General features: G+C 40.3%; 2 protein-coding genes across 3 annotated transcripts in view; one reads left to right on the plus strand and one right to left on the minus strand.

Annotated features, from left to right (window-relative positions):
* The window catches only part of NBN (nibrin), a 68935-nt gene extending 64751 nt beyond the window's left edge, over positions 1-4184 (minus strand). Inside the window, exon 1 of the mRNA XM_031013729.3 lies at positions 3968-4184. The gene's annotated coding sequence lies outside the window, so the exon portion shown is untranslated. The remainder of the gene's footprint in view (positions 1-3967) is intronic.
* DECR1 (2,4-dienoyl-CoA reductase 1) overlaps positions 2928-18052 on the plus strand; it is a 50790-nt gene continuing 35665 nt past the window's right edge. The window contains exons 1-2 of one of the 2 annotated variants that reach the window (XM_019032380.3): positions 3256-3367; positions 16061-16180. In XM_019032380.3, the coding sequence (XP_018887925.2) occupies positions 16118-16180 (63 nt within the window). In that variant the 5' untranslated portion in view covers positions 3256-3367; positions 16061-16117. Of the gene's footprint in view, positions 3368-16060; positions 16181-18052 lie in introns of both variants that reach the window. The other variant, XM_004047259.5, reaches the window with a different exon arrangement.

Raw genomic sequence — 18052 nt, forward strand, 5'->3', positions numbered from 1 at the left:
AGTGTGCCCCTTTGCCTTCCATGAGTCGAAGCTTCCTGAGGCCTCCCCAGAAGCAGATGCCACCATGCTTCCTGTACCGCCTGCAGAACCATGAGCAAATTAAACCTCTTTTCTTATAAATTACTCAGTCTTAGATATTTCTTTATAGGAATGCAAGAATGGACTAATACAGGGGGTCTACCTAAAACTTTTGCAAACTTCTTTTTCATGTCTAGTGTATGGTTGTGGTAGACAGAATTCTAAGATGGTCCCATGAGTCCCAGTCCCTGGAATTCATGCTCTGTATAATTCCCTTCCCTTAAGTATGGACAGGAACTGTGACTCACTTCTAGTTAACAGTATATGGCAAAGGTGAAAGAATTGTGCAGATGCAACTAAGATCCTGTGAAAGAAAAACAGAATATAGGGACTGTGAACTCACTATGCCATAAGGAAAGTTAAGCTTGGAAACCCAGTCACCAATACTGTCTTTTTTGTTGTCGTTGTTCCCAAACTGATAGCTGTAATTTCATAATCCCAAGACATAGCATCATTTCCTCTACTCCCTCTTTTCACATGTTTATCTTATGTAAAATGTAGATTTACTGAGGCTAATCAGAGCCTCAAAAGAATGGAACCATCTGCCTCAGTGTCTACCCTCTCTTCCTTTTTTTTTTTTTTCTCCTGCTTGCTCTTTCTTTTTTAAATAAAGAATTTCCCAAAACTCCCTCTGGAAAAAGCATAGGTTACAGATGCTCTTGTGAGTTGCATTTTTTTCCCAGACATGTTCTCAACCTTGGCTAAATGATCGCTAACCCACAGAGATCTGCCTTAGTCACTTTTTGGTTTGCAGTCCCAAGTCAGTTGATTTTAGTTAATCAAAAAGGGGTTAAGACTATTTTCAGTAGGCCTCACTTAATCTGGTGATTGTCCTTAAAAGATGGGCTGGGGCCTCCCTGAGGTACAGAATTATCCTTGCTGGCTTGATGTAGTAAGCAGTCTGCTGAGGAAGCCCACATGAGAAGGGATGGAGGTGACTTCTAGAAGCTGAAGGCAACTCCAGCCAACATCCAGCAAAAAATCTGGGGCTGTCAGTTATATGGTTATGAGGAAAATAATTCTGCAAACAATCTGGATGAGCTTGGGATCAGATCTTCTCCAGCTGAGCCTCCAGATAAAAACAGCCTAGTTGACACCTTGATTGCAGTCTTCTGAGACCCAGAGCCAAGGATCCAGCTAAGCTGTGCCTAGACTCCTAACTCCTGGGAACTGTGAGATAATAAATGATTAATTGTTTTAAGTTACTTATTGTGTTACTCCATTCTCACAATGCTATAAAGAAATACCTCATACTGAGTAATTTGTAAAGAAATGAAGTTTAATTGACTCACAGTTCTGCAGGCTATATAGGAAGCATGACTTGAGAGGCCTCAGGAAACTTACAGTCATGGTGGAAGATGAAGGGGAAGCAGGCTGTCTTACACAGCTGGAGCAGGAGGAAGAGAGAGGGTGGGAGGTGCCACACACTTTTAAACAACCAGATCTCCTGAGAACTCTAACAGGAGAATAGCACCAAAGGAAGAAATCTGTCCCCATGATCCAATCACCTCCTACCAGGCCCCAATTCCAACACTGGAGATTACAATTCAACATGAGATTTGGGTAGGGACACAAATCCAAACCCTATCACTAATGTTGCAACTTCTTTTTAGAAACAAGATGAATCCCACTTACAATTTGGTTTGGAAGTCAAGAATGACAGCACCATACATATATCAAGAGCTTAGGAAAAGTTTTATTATTGATATATTCTCAAGGTTTTTTTGGGAGGACAGAAAATGCCTCCTAAGCTGGTCTAAAAGTTATTTAAGAGGGCAAGTGTTCTGGGCTGAATTGTGTTACTTCCCTCTTCTCCCAGCCAAATATATACATTGAACTCTTAACCCCCAGTATGTCAGAATGTGGCTATATTTGGAGATAGAGTCTTTAGGGAGGTAATTCCAGTTAAATTAGGTCATTGAGGGTGGGCCTTAATCCAACATGACTGGTGTCCTCATAAGAAGAGGCAATTTAGATATGGAAAGGTACACAGGAGGATCATGTAAAGACACAGGGAGAAGATGGTCCCACAGTGGTTCCACAAGAAACCAACTCTGCTGACTTGTGGCCTCCGGAATTGTGAGAAAGCAAATTTCCATTTAAGCCACCCAATCTGTGGTAGTTTTGTTCCCAGAGCAAACTGAGGGTCAGGCTGCTATTTCTTGCTGCCAATAATGAGATGTCGATTAACTGGGGATGAAGAAAGTTTTTATTTCTGTAACCAGTTACAGGCAGAAGGCCTGGAAATTATCACCAGACCAACTCAAAATTACAAAGTTTTTCAGAGTTTATATACCTTCTAAGCTATATGTCTACATGTAAGTGTACATTCATCTGAAGATATAAATGTTTCTTTATCAGCATTTGGAAAATGGCCAGGCAAATAGTAAACACTCAATATCATCTACCATCAGCCTCAGCCTGGGGCCTCACACCCATCTTCTTTTATCTAAAATTCTGAATTAGCCATGAATATTCACATTTTACGAATGAGGAAAGAAATGTGATCTGAGCTAATGCCTTGTGTCAACAGGTATATTACACTAAGATGGAGAATGATATACTGAATCCGCGTTTGCCTTTAACGTGTGTATAACTTCGAGAAAAAAGCCAAGGCTGGGCGGTCGGAGTCACGCTGCCTCCGGCGACAGGGGGCGGTGTGTCCTGCGAAAAGTCAAAACGCCGGAAGCTGCCCTTAGTGTTTTTCAGCCTCTTGGTCTTAGGGAAAGTGAGGCCGTGTTTTACATCCAACATATTATTATTCTGATAATATGTGACTTGGCGCCACGCGCACTCTGCACTTAAACACGCACTTAAGGGATAAACATATACGACTGAAAAAGAGTTTCGCCCTTGGTAGGCAGTGTATGGGGCGCGCAGCTGCAATCTGCAAACCCTTGCAGGGCGCGGGGGTTCGTCCACCCGCTCAAGGACGCAAAGAACCTCCATTTTCTGCCATACAAAGCACTCCTGGCCCAGAGAGCAGGAAAGAGCATTAGCTAGGCCCAGCTAGGCCCAGCTAGGCCCAGCTAGGCGGCGCCCTCGGCCGGACCCTGAAGGTCAGGGCCGCTGGGCGTCCACGCCGCCTGAGTCCCAGTCCCCGTCCCATCCCCCGGCGGCCTAGGCAGCGTTTCCAGCCCCGAGAACTTTGTTCTTTTTGTCCCGCCCCCTGCGCCCAACCGCCTGCGCCGCCTTCCGGCCCGAGTTCTGGAGACTCAACATGAAGCTACCGGCCAGGGTTTTCTTTACTCTGGGGTCCCGGCTGCCCTGTGGCCTCGCTCCTCGGCGGGTAAGGCGGCCGGGGGCGCGGGGAGCGAGGACAGGGCGTCCCGACGCGCAAAGAGAGAGGACAGGGCGTCCCGGGGGTTCGGGGAGCGAGGACAGGGCATCCCGAGGCGCAGAGAGAGAGAGGACAGGGCGTCCCGGGGGCTCGGGGAGCGAGGACAGGGTGTCCCGGGGCTCAAAGAGAGAGGACAGGGCGTTCTGGAGCGCTAAGAGAGCACAGAGCAACCCGGGGAGCGAGAGAGAGGACAGGACGTCTCGGGGCGCAAGAGAAAGGGCAGGAAGTCTTGGGGCACAAAGAGAGGACCCGGCGTCCCTGGGGCTCAGTGAGCTAGGACAGGGCGTTTTGGGGCGCAGAGAGAGAGGACCACCAGGTCCCGGAGCGAAGGGCAACGCCGGGAGTGAGCACCGGGGCCCGGGTCGTATTCCACTGTCAGATGAAGCCCTGATGTGTGTAGGGGAATAGGGAAGAGACGTGATTTTCGAAGTTTTCACAGTTCTGCAAGTTTCCAACTTGTGTGTAAATAGGTAGAAAGAGGTAGGGAAGGATACGGCGCCCGTCCACCCCTTAAGGAGTGAGAGGGGATCAGGCCGAGCGAGCACTGACCTTTGACGTCCTTTGTTGTGAGGAAAGTCCATCTATGTGTTAGTTATGGAATTAAACACTAATACAAACAAATTATCATAAAAATGAAACAAAAACAAAACCCCAGCTGTTTATAGACTCCCCTTCCCAGATGTATAGCTGGGAGAGGTCCGTCTCACACTGGCTTCCCCCTGTCTCTGGCCCACACTCCTGTCATCATCTCCATTGCACCCATAGTGGAAATAGCTAGGAAGTGAAAACAGCTAGGAAGAAGAAAGAGAAACAAAAACAGAAAGAAGCAATAATATCCAAGACAAGCCCTCCCCACATCTAAATTACAAAATTGTAATGAGTAAACTAAAAAGCACATTTTCTTTAGCCAGGTAGAAAAATTAATATGTCAACTGTGAAAAAACTTCTTTTGATTTGATAGAATAGACAACCATGGTGTTGTTTTTCAAAAAATATGGGCAGCAGTAGTTCCAAATAGGAATACAAAGAATTAGTATGGTAGTTCCCTCAAGTAAGGTATCTTTCTTTTAAAAAGTGAGATTTGTTCAGGGTTAGGGTTTTGCTGATTTTTTTTCTCTCCCTGTGAAAACTGGGTTATAGATCATTATAAAGGAAGCCCATATTTTCTGATACTTTTCAGAGACATTTCTCATTTGAAATCTACAACAGCTCTGTGATGTCTTCAGAGATTTCATTTTTTAACACACATCATTAGGATTGTAGTAATAAGGTCATACAGACCTTATCCGAGCTCTTCTGACACCATTAGACAATACAGTTTGAGAAGGAGAAAATGAACTCATTTAAAAATTAATTGTAATCTGACAATTTTGAAATTCCTTTGCTGAAGAAAAATATGAAAGTTTTGAGGTTCGGGGTTGGGAGGCAAGAGAGGTACCTGTTAGTGTGGTTTGTCCCCTTCCTAGCACATGTAGCTGCAAGTTTGAATTCCTGGGAGAAGGAAAGTCTTTACATCTGTGATGTGGGAGGTTGTTCCAGGGAACATCATGTTTTTGTGGGCAAATACAAGTTGTTATAATTAAAACCCCTAATTTGAATATTTTTGTTACCAAGAACCAAGGCAAATGTTTAATTTGTTATAAAACCTGTTTGTGAAGTGCTGTGTTAAATTGTGCTGCTGGCTAATAGGCCTCATTTCAATTTAATAAATATTTATTGAGGACTGGCTTTATGTCTGGCCCTGTGCTATGCCCTGGGACTCAAAATTTAAAAAATACGAGCCCTGCTCTCAACTGCTCTCAAGTTGCTCTCAGTTCTATTGAGGAAAACATTCAGTCATTCAGTTGTTTATGAGGAAACACTAATTAATTAAGTACTTATTAAGTATTGGGCATTCTTTGGCAATTTCTGGTTGAAAGACATTCCTACCTTCAATGTACTATAGTCTCATATATGTTTTTTAAGCCACAAGTAATAACCAATGAGTAGGCCTTGAAATCAATTTAGTGGAGCAAAACAGCACTTTGGGAGGCTGAAGCGGGTGGATCATTAGATCAAGAGATCAAGACTATCCTGGCCAACATGGTGAAACCCTGTCTCTAGTAAACATACGAAAATTACTGGGTGCGGTTTCACACGCCTGTAGTCCCAGCTACTTGGGAGGCTGAGGCAGGAGAATTGCTTTAACCTGGGAGGCGGAGGTTGCAGTGAGCCGAGGTCGCACCACTGTAGTCCAACCTGGCGACAGAGTGAGACTCCATCTCAAAAAAAAAAAAAAAAAAATGGAATGGAATAGGATATATCTAAATTCATCTCATGTAGTAAGGTTGTTCATTTTCTGAAGCTTTAAAAAAAAATTTACCATTCTTCCTTTTTTGATTCATTCTTTGATTACTATCATGCACACTGCCATGTTTCTTTTCCTTTTGTTTTTATCAAGAGTAATAACTATCCAACCTGATCAACATGGTGAAACCCCGTCTCTACTGAAAATATAAAAATTAGCCGGGCATGGTGGCGCGCGCCTGTAATCCGAGCTACTCAGGAGGCTGAGGCAGGAGCTACTCAGGAGGCTGAGGCAGGAGAATCACTTGAACCTGGGAGGCGGAGGTTGCAGTGAGCCAAGATCGCGCCATTGCACTCCAGCCTGGGCAACAAAGTGAGACTCCATCTCAAAAAGAAAAAAAAAAAAAGAATAGTAACTATCAAGAGTAAAATCACTATTTTTAGAAAAATGATTCCTGGCCAATATTCAGCAATACAGTTAAAAAAGTAAGATATGACCTCAAACTGGCCACCTAGAATTAACTTGGGTTAGCATTTGGTGTACATCATTCCAGGCATCTGTTCTGGTAAAAGGATGGATAGGCATAATTTTACTCGGATGTCACATTTTCCCTTAGTCAACATTGTTTCATTGTTTTCTCACGATGAATATTGTCTTAGAGCAGTATAAAACCAACTAGATGTGTTTTCTTTATTTTTTTTTAAATCTGGAAGCCTAAGTATTTCTTTATTCAGTGTAAAATTCTGGAATATAAGCTCTATGCAGGCAAAGATTTTCATCTGTTTTGTCCACTGTTTATACCTAGAACAGTGCTTAGCATAAACATGTAACATATCTGTTACATGAATGAACGTGTGTACTGTGTTGCTATGAACATGTGTATGTTGCCATATAAATCAGATTTCTCGCTATGGTTCACAGTCAGAAAAATCTGAAAAATGATAGTCTAGTGAGTCACCAGCAGACATCAATAGACTGTGAAGATGCAGATGTCTATTATAATGCATATATGACCCAAACTGTGCATACCTAGAGGAGGCAAGGAAAGCTTCATGGAGGAGGTGGCCCCAGGAGCCTACTGTTAAACCAGGAGTTGGAATTTGTGTGGTCCCAATGGCAATATAGACCTAAGGAATAGCATGTATCAAGAAGTGAAAGAGTGGCTTATTTATAAAAATTCAAGTGGTTTGTGTGGTATTGTGGAGTTGGTGAAGTATGGGAACAGAGAGAAGCGTGTGGAGATGAGATCAGTCAGGTTGCTGGGGGACAGGGCATGGTGGGCTTTTCTTATTTATGTAGAAAACTGAGCATTTACTATTTGCTAGGCACCTTACTAGGGATATGAGGGTGAGAAGAAGAGCTGATTCCTGCTGTCAAGAAGCATAGAGTCCAGTGGCATTATGGTATGATGTGCCGCATGTTAGGTTGGGTGTTCTTGCTTTTGGATGGGATCCCAAATAAATAGCATCCGTTTTTTCCAGTCTGAAAAATGAGTAAAGATGGAAGCCAAAGTATCACTTTTATTGTGGTTTGTGAGAGGAAGCTGGGCCCATCAGCTGGATCTCCCGAAGTAGGCAGACTTACATAACTCTGGAGGAGGGCAGAACATTGCCCTCTGAAGGCAGCTGGCTCCCAAGAGGAAGAAGACCAAGGAAAACTGTTCATACCCAACGATCCTGTCAAAATTTACCAGTCATATCAACTGTCTCTGCACGGACAGATTGTACCTCAGTCTGTGTTGCTATAAAGGAATACCTGAGGCTGGGTAATTTATAAAGAAAAGGGTTTGTTTGGCTCATGATTCTGATCCCTGGACAAGTTCAAGACTGGGCATCTGCATCTGGTGACGGCCTAAGGCTGCTTGCATTTGTGGCAGAAGGTGAAGGGGAGCTGGAGTTTGCAGAGATGGAAGTGAGGGGGTGTTGGGAGGTGCCGGCAAGAGAGGAAATGAGAGGGTGTTGGGAGGTGCCAGGTTCTTTCACAACCTGCTTTAGTGGGAACTAATAGAGTGCAAACTCACTTGCCACTGCCAGGATGAGGATGGTACTACAACATTCATGATGGATCTGCCCCCATAACCCAGGCACCTCCCATTAGACCCCACCTCCAACATTGGGGATCACATTTCAACATGAGGTTTCAAGGGAGAAACATCCAAACATCCTTAGCAGGTTGACTAAGGGGACAGAAAGAAGCCTGGAGTTGTACTACCTGAACTTCTCACAGTAGGGAGATGTCAGGACTGGGGAAGAAGCATCTCCTGCTCATGGGGGAGGTATGTCCAGTTTTATGAGAGTGTTGTTGTTTGGTATATATCAAAGCTGAGACCTGAAAGATGAGTAGGAGTTAGCCAAAGGGAGAGATGTAAGAATGTTTTAAACAGGAGAGTAGTCTATGTGAAGGCCCAGCATAGAGGTTATCAATAGAGAGTGGGGAGGCAGGAGGTGAGAGACAGCTTAGTGAGCAGCCTGTTGGCTGCGTTAAAGAGTTAGAACTTTGTCCTGAGGGGTGGGAGTGGAGACAAATGGCTAAACCCTGAGTAATCCTCTCATCTGTTGAGAGGTGATGGTGGCCTCAACGAGGGCATGCATTGGGTTTGGAGACACTCAAAGTCGAGTGATATTTAGGAGATAAAATCAGAGGCCTTGGTGACTGGTTGGTGGTGAGGATGAGAGATGGGGCTATGCTCAGTGGTGACATGTTGCCATCAAAATTGTGAGCAGAAATACGATATCATCAGGTAAGACTGGAAGTAGGGAGACCAAACATCCAAACACCAGTGATGAGGGTCTGAATTGAGGATAGCATTAGAGCTATTGGGGACTAAAATGAACTGGGCTTGGTTTGAGTGTATGGGGTGAGATGAAGCCCAGATTTCTGTCTTTGGCCCCTGAGCTAAGGACAGTGCCACTCTCTTGAGTGAGGACATTAAGTGGGGGCTGGAGGGAGAAGAGGAGTAAGTGACATCAGTCCTGAAATGTCAGTAGGCTCTGGGACTCCTCAAGTGGTATATAGATAAATAAGCTACAGAAGTACAGGAGAGAATGTTAATTCTCCCTGGGAGTGTTAGGGAAAGCACCAGAGCTCTCACAGCTGGGTTTCAATGATGAATGTTGGGTGACGATAGGGAGCAATTTGTGTAAAGACAGGAAAGTAGGAAAGAGTTCATGTTTGGGGAATCCTGAGTACTTTGTTTCCTGAGTGTAAATTTCAGGGGAGATGAGGCAGAAGAGAGGGACAGGAGCTAGGTTGTGAAGACATATGCTATGGGGAGCGAAGGAATCTGGATATTCTGCAGCTACCAGGAGCCCTTAGAAGATCTTAAGAAGAGAAGTGACATGATCCCATTAGCAGTCTTCTGAAGATCAGTTAAAAGATGACACAGAATAGGCCCCCAATGTTTGTGAATGTTGTGAGATAGGGGTTTGAAATCAGGTGGTGGATATAGAGGGACACTGGGGAGGTAAAAGGCATGGGGCTTATAGACGGATGGGATGTATCAGGTGAAGAGGAGAGGGAGTCACCAAGGTGGGGCAGGGCAGGTGGTGGGGGTGGGGTTAATGGATGAATCTTGGCCTTGTGGCTTAAGTATGCATTTGAAGAAATTTCAAACAAACTTCCTGCCCAAACTACAAAGCAAACTTTATATTATTACAAAAAATAATCTAGATCTCAGATATCTCCCAAAGGTCATGATAATGGCATCAAAAGAGGGGGGAATTTTAAAGTTATCCAGAGTTTCTTACAGCCCATGGTAGAAAGCATGCAATAGATGTTTAGCAACTTTTAGTTTTTGCAGAAAATTCTAGGTAGAAAATGATCAGCATTCTCAGCTGTCCTGCGCTCTTCTCTTCCTAAGTTGATGAATCATTCTGAGATTGAAGTGCCAGGGTAATGATAAGTAAGTCTAGAATACAAGGTCAACTGCACTTTTATCCCTTCCAGTCTGGGAAACCCTCACACTGCATTGTAACATAAAAGCAGTGATAGAACTGTAGGCTTTCATAATTGCTGGAATGATGAAATGATGTTGCCATTTACCTTTAGCCCTAATGTATTCTTCATGCTTGAAAACCATATTTCCTACTGCAGCTTAGATATCTCTACCTGACTATTCCAGAAGCATCCCAAGTGCAGCATTTCTAATGCAGAACTCATTATCCTCAATGCTCCAACTTGGTCTTCTCATGTCAACCCAGTCATTTCAGTCAGAGCACCACTCTGCATGCAGCCACTTAAAACTAGAACTCAGTTACCTTCCACAGCTCTCACCTTACTTGCCAGGTCTGGCTGGTTGGGTTCTGGGTTCAGGCTAATTTACATGTTAAATGTGTGTGGAATGTGTTGTCTTCTCTTAATTTCTACTGCCCTCGGTATCTCTCACGTACACTTAATGACTTCTGTCTGATGAGTCTCCATTTCCTTTTTTCTGGCTCACATTTAAATCTTAATTTTTCTAGAACACAAAGGCAGTGCAGATGTAACAGGGATGTTGAGGTAAAGATGAGAGAGGTAGAAAAATCTCTCTCAGTTCTTTTCAGTAAACAGGAGACCTGTTTATATGCTGTTAATGAAACAGGCAAAAATGTGATGAAATAGATCAAGAACAAAAGTCCAAGCTCATGTTGTTGGGCAAGAGGCAAGAAGAAATCATGGATCTAGTGGATATCTTAAATATCCTGACTTGATCATTACACATTCTATGCATGGAATAAAATATCACATGTACCTCATAAATAGGTAAAAATGTTATGTATTAATAAAACATTAAGAAAAAGAAGAAATAATTGGACCAGGCAATATTAGGTACAGTGGTGACTCATTATGTCCTCATTTTTTGGGACCTTTGCTCTTGCAAGTAGGTTTATTTGCTAACTTCCTACCAGTTCACATGATAGCATCCTGGGCTAAGCATCACCATCTCTTGCCTGGCTTGTTATACAAGTGTCCTAATAGTTTCCCTGCTTCCAACCTTGCCCTCTACACTCCATGGCAGCCAGAACAATCCCCTTAAAACTTAAGGCAGATCATGTCCATTCTCTCCTCAAAACTTAGAAGATGTTTCCCACTTGCCTCAGAGTAAAAGCCTAAGTCTCCGTAGTGGCTGACTCAGCCTGCATGGTCCAGTCCCCTTTACCTCACTGACCTCTTCTCCTGCCCCTGTCTCCCTCCTTCCTTCTTCTCCAGCCACACTGGCTTCCTGACTGTTACCCCATCCATAAGCATGCCCCCCGCTTAGGGCCTTTGCTCCCAATCCCTTTTGCCTAAAACCCTGTGATTCATTCTTCTCCTTCACGTCTTTGCTCCAATGTCACCTTCTCAATGAGGCCTTTGCTGATGACTCTATTTAAAGTAGCAATACTCTACCCCTATTCTCTGCCTTATTTTTTCCCCACACTACATATCAACTTTTAATATACTACATATTTAACTTAATTTCTTTATCCCTCATTCCCCCAAGGATAATCTTGCTGAGAATAGAATATTGTGTCTGTTTTTTTTTTTTTTTACTGCCGTACTGCCATGCCTAGAACAGTGCCTGGGGCTTAATATGTGCTCAGTAAACACTTGCTTAAAATGAATAAATGAATAAACTCTATATCCATCATAATGTCATGTTTATCCCTAATACTTTTTCATGTAAGCAAATTCTCAAATCAAAACAAACTCTTTGCAAGAGCAGAGATTCTAATTTTTGGTTTAAAAAAGATTGTCATTATAGTTTTGGTTAACATGATAGGGGATCAATAAGAGATGACTCAAAATCAGAGGCAGGCAGGAGTGAAGACCCTAGCTGAAAATTTCAAACTGCCTCTTAGGTCTGTGATTTCATCTCTTTTTATTTTGTTGTATTGGGGAAGCATCTGTTCAGTCTGCATCTAACTGCAGACAGATAACCACTGTAATAAAATGAGATGTACACCCTATGGCATAGAGCACCGACATTTTCAAGGACTCATGTTCACTGATACAAAATGTATCATTCCTCAAAAGTGTAATTTCTGTCTTGCTCCTGGCAACTGCATAATTCAGCTTAGCCATTGGAGCTTGGAGTCCAGCTGGGCAGTTTCTTTTATATTTGTTCAGCCTTACCTTCAGGTTGCTGTGGCAACAAGATCTGTGCTCTGCAGAAGCTGAGAATATCAGTGGCCTCTGTTCAGTGCCCTGCTGTAAGTTAAGGAGCAGGCAGATGTGCTTAAGCAATCTACACAGTCATGGAGCATGAGTTAACAAGGCCTGTGGCAAGCTTTTGGTGTGGTACTCAGTTATTTTAATGTCTGCAGGGCAACTGTTGGCATTTGGGGTGAGACAGTTCTTCATTCTGCAAGGCTGTCATTTTCTGCACTGGAACATCCAGTAGAACATCCCACCTAACTATCCCTTGTATTTCCAGATGCCTCCAGCTAAGGACCACATACACTGTGCTGAAGTGGCAGTGGTGTGGCTATTGGAAAGAATGCACGCATGGCCTTCTAGCAATCGGACAAAATAAATTGGGAAGTAGTTATGGAAGGCTTCCTGTATTCAGGGAGTACATAAGGTGTTTTGGGAATGCAAAGATGTACATTTTTGAAACTCATCCTTTGAAAAATATGGTTGTCCAGTGTTTACCACGCTGATATTTTAATATGGCAGTTAAGGCCCAGTCTGCAAAACTCTTATGTGAATTCCGGTTGGAGTAAATTTGATCTAAAAAATATTGATTCAGCCTGAACCAACAGATACTTAGAAGCTCCAAGAAAATAGATATGGAAATATTTCATTATTTTTATAAATATAGCTCACACTTTAGTGTTTAATATAGAGTAGTTATGCTTTAAGTAAGGTATATGTCCTTATCATGAAATTAATTCTAGGCCATTTTTTTCTTGCTCTGTTTTCCTCTACGCACTTCTTGTATTGTGTGCTTGCCTATATGATTCAATTTTCTGTTAGCTATTGTTAAAGAAAAAAAATTTATGAACATGTTGAACATTCAAGCAATATAAAAGGATATGCAGTGACAGTGTAATAAAGTTATTATTACTATGGTTATTACTATGAATAGTTTCTTGTGGATACTTCTGACAGTTTTTGTGCATATGTCAACATATGTATGAAGATATCCTCATTTTAAAAAACCACATGAAGGGGAGCATGTTACATGTATTTCTCTACCTTGAGTTTTACACTTAACACATAATGTCTCACATTGTTGGTATCCAACAAATACTTATTGAATAATTAAAAAATAATACAGCTATAGCAATGTTTACAGTCAGCATATACATTCTAGCTCCTTCTTTTGGTAGATAATAGATCCATATAACCGTATTTTATAATATAGATGTGCTGTAATTCATTGCCTATGTCCCCTAAGGAAACACACATAGATTGTTTTGTAGTCTTTCTGTTACAAACAATTCTTTAATGAATCTCTTTGGCTATTTTGAGTTTCTTGCATTTTCAAAACAATTTTAGGATAAGCTTGTCGACGTTCACAAAAAGCTGATTAGGATTTTGATAGGGATTTTGTTGAATCTGTATATCAGTTTAGGAAGTGTTGTCCTCTTAACAAAATTAAGCTTTCCAGTCCATGAACATAGAATGTCTTTTTATTTACTTAGGTATTTAATTTCTTAATGATGTTTCGTAGTTTTCAATTTATAAGTCTTGTACTTCTTTTATTAAATGTATTAGTATTCTTTTCAATATGATTATAAACAATTGTTTTCTTAATTTCATTTTCATCTTAATGTATATCTTTGATCATAGCTCCTTCTCCCCCTGCTTCTTTCCCAAGTGAATGAGTATTTCTTTTAGATAAATTCCTGCATGTGGATTTGCTGGGTCAAAGAGTATTTGTATCTAACATTTAAAAAAATGTTGCTAGATTGGCCTCCTAAGAAGTTGCCAGAATTCTTATCAACAGATTGTAAGGGTGGCTTTAATCAGCTGTTTCTTGTATTATAGATGATAAAATTTTGAACCTTACTGGTCTGGTAAGAGAAAAATTATGTCTCCTTTTGTTTAAATATGCTTATTTAGTTATAAATATGGTCGTATATTTGTTTTTTGTTTGTGTGGAGTACCTTTCTAAGCCCTTTGCTTAGTTTTTCTATTTGCAAGTAACTCAATACTTGTATAGATTGATTTAGATTTTCTTTTCTTTTTTTTTAAGAGGGAGTCTTGTTCTGTTGCCCAGGCTGGAGTGCGGTGGCATGATCTTGGCTCACTGCACCCTCCGCCATCTGGGTTCAAGAAATTCTCCTGCCTCAGCCTCTCGAATAGCTGGGACTACAGGCGCATGCCACCACGCCCGGCTAATTTTTTAATTTTTAGTAGAGATGGGGTTTCACCATGTTGGCCAGGTTGGTCTCGAACTCCTGATCTCAGGTGGTCCACCCGCCTCGGCCTCCCAAAGTGCTGGGATTACAGGTGTTAGCTACCGCGCCCGGCCTGATGATTTAGATTTTCTATTCTTGGGCTTATTCTAATGTTTAAGATGTCATAATTTAGGGTCATTGGAAATGACTAATTTTTTAAAACAAGTGGCAAAAAGCTGGATTTCAATCATATATTCACATAAGACTACATGTCTGTATCCATGTGCTTTCTAATGCAATTGGAGTCTGGCCAACCAAATGTTACATTCAGTAAGACAAGCATTTACCGAATGCCTAATTGGTGCCAGAAACTGTACTGTAGTGATGAATATAAGGTAGTGTCCCTGGCTTCCTAAGCATCCTTATATGTTGAAATGAATTGTGGCAACTCCTTAGCAGGCCAGTTTGGAAGCCTTCCATTTGCCTGTTTTTAATAGGGTACAATTTAAAAAGTGTTGACAGAGATATTGACGATGTTGTCTGGTTTTGAAGGCCAGTTCTGCTGGGTTGAGAAAGACAGTGGGTGGTTCAGGCCAATGAGAAAGCAGGAGCAAAGGCCAGAAGGTGAAAGTAGTTGGCAAGTTTTTGGAATGCTGAGGGCTTGGTAAGTGTAGAGTTTACTTCTACATGGCAGATCAGTCACGAGGTGGGGCTAGGAAAGTATTAATACGTTGGCACCATATTGTCCAGTGGTTTGAATGCCATGCTCAAGAGTTTGATTTTTGTCTTTTTGACTTTGGAAGGCATCCATGTTTTTGAGGAATGGAATTTTAATGTGGAGGACCCATCCATAGTGATGATGATGACGACGACGATGATAAATAGCTAAACTAAGTGCTCAGAAGATAACTCATTTAGCCTTACAACTTCCATATGAGAAACTATTATTGTATGAATTTTATATATTTGAAACTGGATCTTCTTAATAATGTACCTAGCACACACATTAAACAATTATTTTTGTAGAAATTTGTTTTACATGAAATTTAGTTATGGTTCCAAAATAAAAGCCTTGCCTCTTCTTTCGTTTTTTTTTTTTTTTTTTTTTTTTGTATTGGTTTCTTGTGTGTTACTTACAATAGGCATCTAGGAGTCACATACTCAGAGGCCTGAAGTCCTTGAAGGCCTTGTTTATGAAAGGCCACCCAGTGAAAAGGGCTCACTTCTCCTGTGTGAGTCGGGGCTGGACAGAGCTCAGGCCTTGTCTCAAGGGGGCAGTCATAGTTGTACTTAATCATGTGGTAAGGTGTACCCAAGTGTTGGTAGAGCTTCTGACTTTTATGTGAATTCTTCCATTATCTAAATGTTGGCTCAAGTTTTAAAAACATATTTGGCCTAGAATCACTAATCTACTTTTATTTGAGATATTTACCCTAGACATTTTAGACTAGCCAAAATATACTTAAGTAATTTAGGTATATATATCATTGATATACAGTCCTTATCCTTGAGGGGAAGGTGCAGTGTCAAGACTCTCAGAACTGCCATTTTGAAGATTAAAAGTATGATCATGTCTCATTAGTTTAGATGCTGTAATTTTGGAATACATGAAGGAGGAAGCTATTGTTTATATGATGTGGGAGAGGGATAAGTATGGTGAGGAAGGTAGGTGATAGCTAATTTTTTGAGGGGGAGATATTTAGAGCTTGTAACTAAAAAATAATTCTGTATTGCCAAAGTTGGAAGACTCTAGAAAGTTTTAAGAATTTTAGGTCACTAAAGATCTCAAGAGAAATCAATCTTGATACGAAATGTGTTATTTATATTTTTGAAAAAAACTTATTTCTCTAAAAACCATAAAGCAAGACTTGAAAATCTTTAAAAGCCTGTTTTGTATCTACTTTTTATAATTCAAAAAAGCCCAACCAAAATACTGTTTAAGGTTATTAAGGATGCTTCCTTGTAGAAACGGGATTGAATATGATGTGATCCTGTGCGATCTGATCATCTCAATGGGTCTTAAGGTTGAAATGAACATCTTCCTTTTAGGCAGAGAAGATGGCTTGAATTTATATTAACACATATGCTGCATATTGTCAGAGGGTAATGAGAATTAAAATAGCTTATCAATTTCTTCACTTTGGTTTGGTGAGGAAGTGGAATCATAAGGTTAGTATTGATCAGATCATATAAGATAAATAAAAATGTGCTATGTAATAACCTGTTACGTTATAGACACTAGGAATTATTTTTATCACATGTGACATTTTTACCTTCATATCCTTTTCTCTACCAGTGAGGAGGTTGAGGAAATGTTTTAAAATAAATTTAAAAAGAAAGTTTGTATGCAAATATCTTGTTTAATTATTTTCATGAAGTCCCACATCAAATCCCCTATACACATTAACATTAAAAAGTTAAAAATTATGGGAAAGCCTTCAGAAAATTAGAATACATTTTTTTCATTATTATTACTTAATGACAAATTTACCATTCTACTTGAGTGAACTTCTTGATTCATCATCTTAATGTAATAGTTCTGAAGGCAGGTGGCAGCCTTAAGGAAAACTGCCACTTATGTAGAAAAAGATTATTGTAGAGTTGCTTGGATTACTGTGCTTTGGCAAAAGGATATGAAAAGAAAATGCTTTGTCAACATGAAGCTAAAATAAATATGATGACTGGCATGGAGCATAACAAGATTTGCAAATGTATCTTCAATTATTTTATACATGATCTCAAATTTTGTCTTTCAGTAACTATTTTTCTGCTTGTAAAGATCTAATCATACTTATTGGATAGATTTGGAAAGTACTAAAAACCAATCAAACAAACAAACAAAAAAACAAATAATTATCTATAATCTCATCACTTAACCATAACTGTAAAGTAATGGGTGGACTCTGAAGTCAGACAGATACTGGATTTAAGTCTTTATTCCCTATTATTATTTATCTTTAAAAGCTAGCTACTTGACCTTTCTGTGCTTCAGTTTTTTTCATCTATAAAATAGAAGTAACAATTGAATTTACCTTATAGAGCTGTTTTGAGGACTGTATGGTAAATATTGAATCTACTACTTACTGTTGTTATTTCCTTCTAGTCTTTTTTTCTAAGCATATATTTTTATTTGTAGTTAAAAACATACTGTATATTTGTTTCTTTTTTTTCATTTAACAACACATTATAAACATTTTCTTGTGCAATTTCCAGTTGATGAACAGCCTCCTTCTAAATCATTGACCACATTTCTTATTCTTTCCTGAGGATAAATTTCAAGATATCCTGAACCAAGTGATGACAGCCTATTTAGCTTACAGGAATACTCTGGAAGAAAATGGTAGCTTCTGGAGTTTTAACTGGAGTTTTAATCTTGCCACCATGACCTAATGGAATATCACATAACCTCCCTGGTGTGACCATTAAGCTTAGCAGGATCTCAGAGAATAGACAGAGGAATATGCAAGCTGGTTATCAGAGAAGGCTCTGGAGCCTGTCAGTCAGTTTGAACCTTGGTTCTGCAACTTTGGCAATATATATATTTTTTATCACTCTGAGCCCTTTCTGTACAATAGGATAAAACTAATACCTATTTCATGTGGTTGTTTGGAAGATTAAATAGTTTGATATGTAATCCTGGCAGGTGGTAACTACTTAATGAATGTTAGCTCCTATTGTTCATTATATTAGATACCTAAAGTTTGTTTTATGATTAAATGCGAGAGAATGGCAGTGATGTTCGCATGTAATGTGAGTACAAGCTGTTAACATATAAAATAGGGCAATACAAATATTTTTTACTCCAAAATGGATTGATTTTCCTCCCATTTAAAATAAATAACAGAAATATTCTGTTTTATGTTTTGTGGCCAGAAGCTAGCATGGGAAGAGGCATTTGATTTAATAATCCTTATAGAGAATTTTTAACAATTTTCTTCAGTGATTCAAAGATGGAAAGTGATTTTTGTCCAGATTATTCTTGTTGAAAGACAAAAATGCTTTATGTTAGTTTTTTAAAAATTAAATTTGGTCAGGTGTGGT

Source organism: Gorilla gorilla, chromosome 7 (assembly GCF_029281585.2).
Source record: "Gorilla gorilla gorilla isolate KB3781 chromosome 7, NHGRI_mGorGor1-v2.1_pri, whole genome shotgun sequence".
Classification (NCBI taxonomy): Eukaryota; Metazoa; Chordata; class Mammalia; order Primates; family Hominidae; genus Gorilla; species Gorilla gorilla.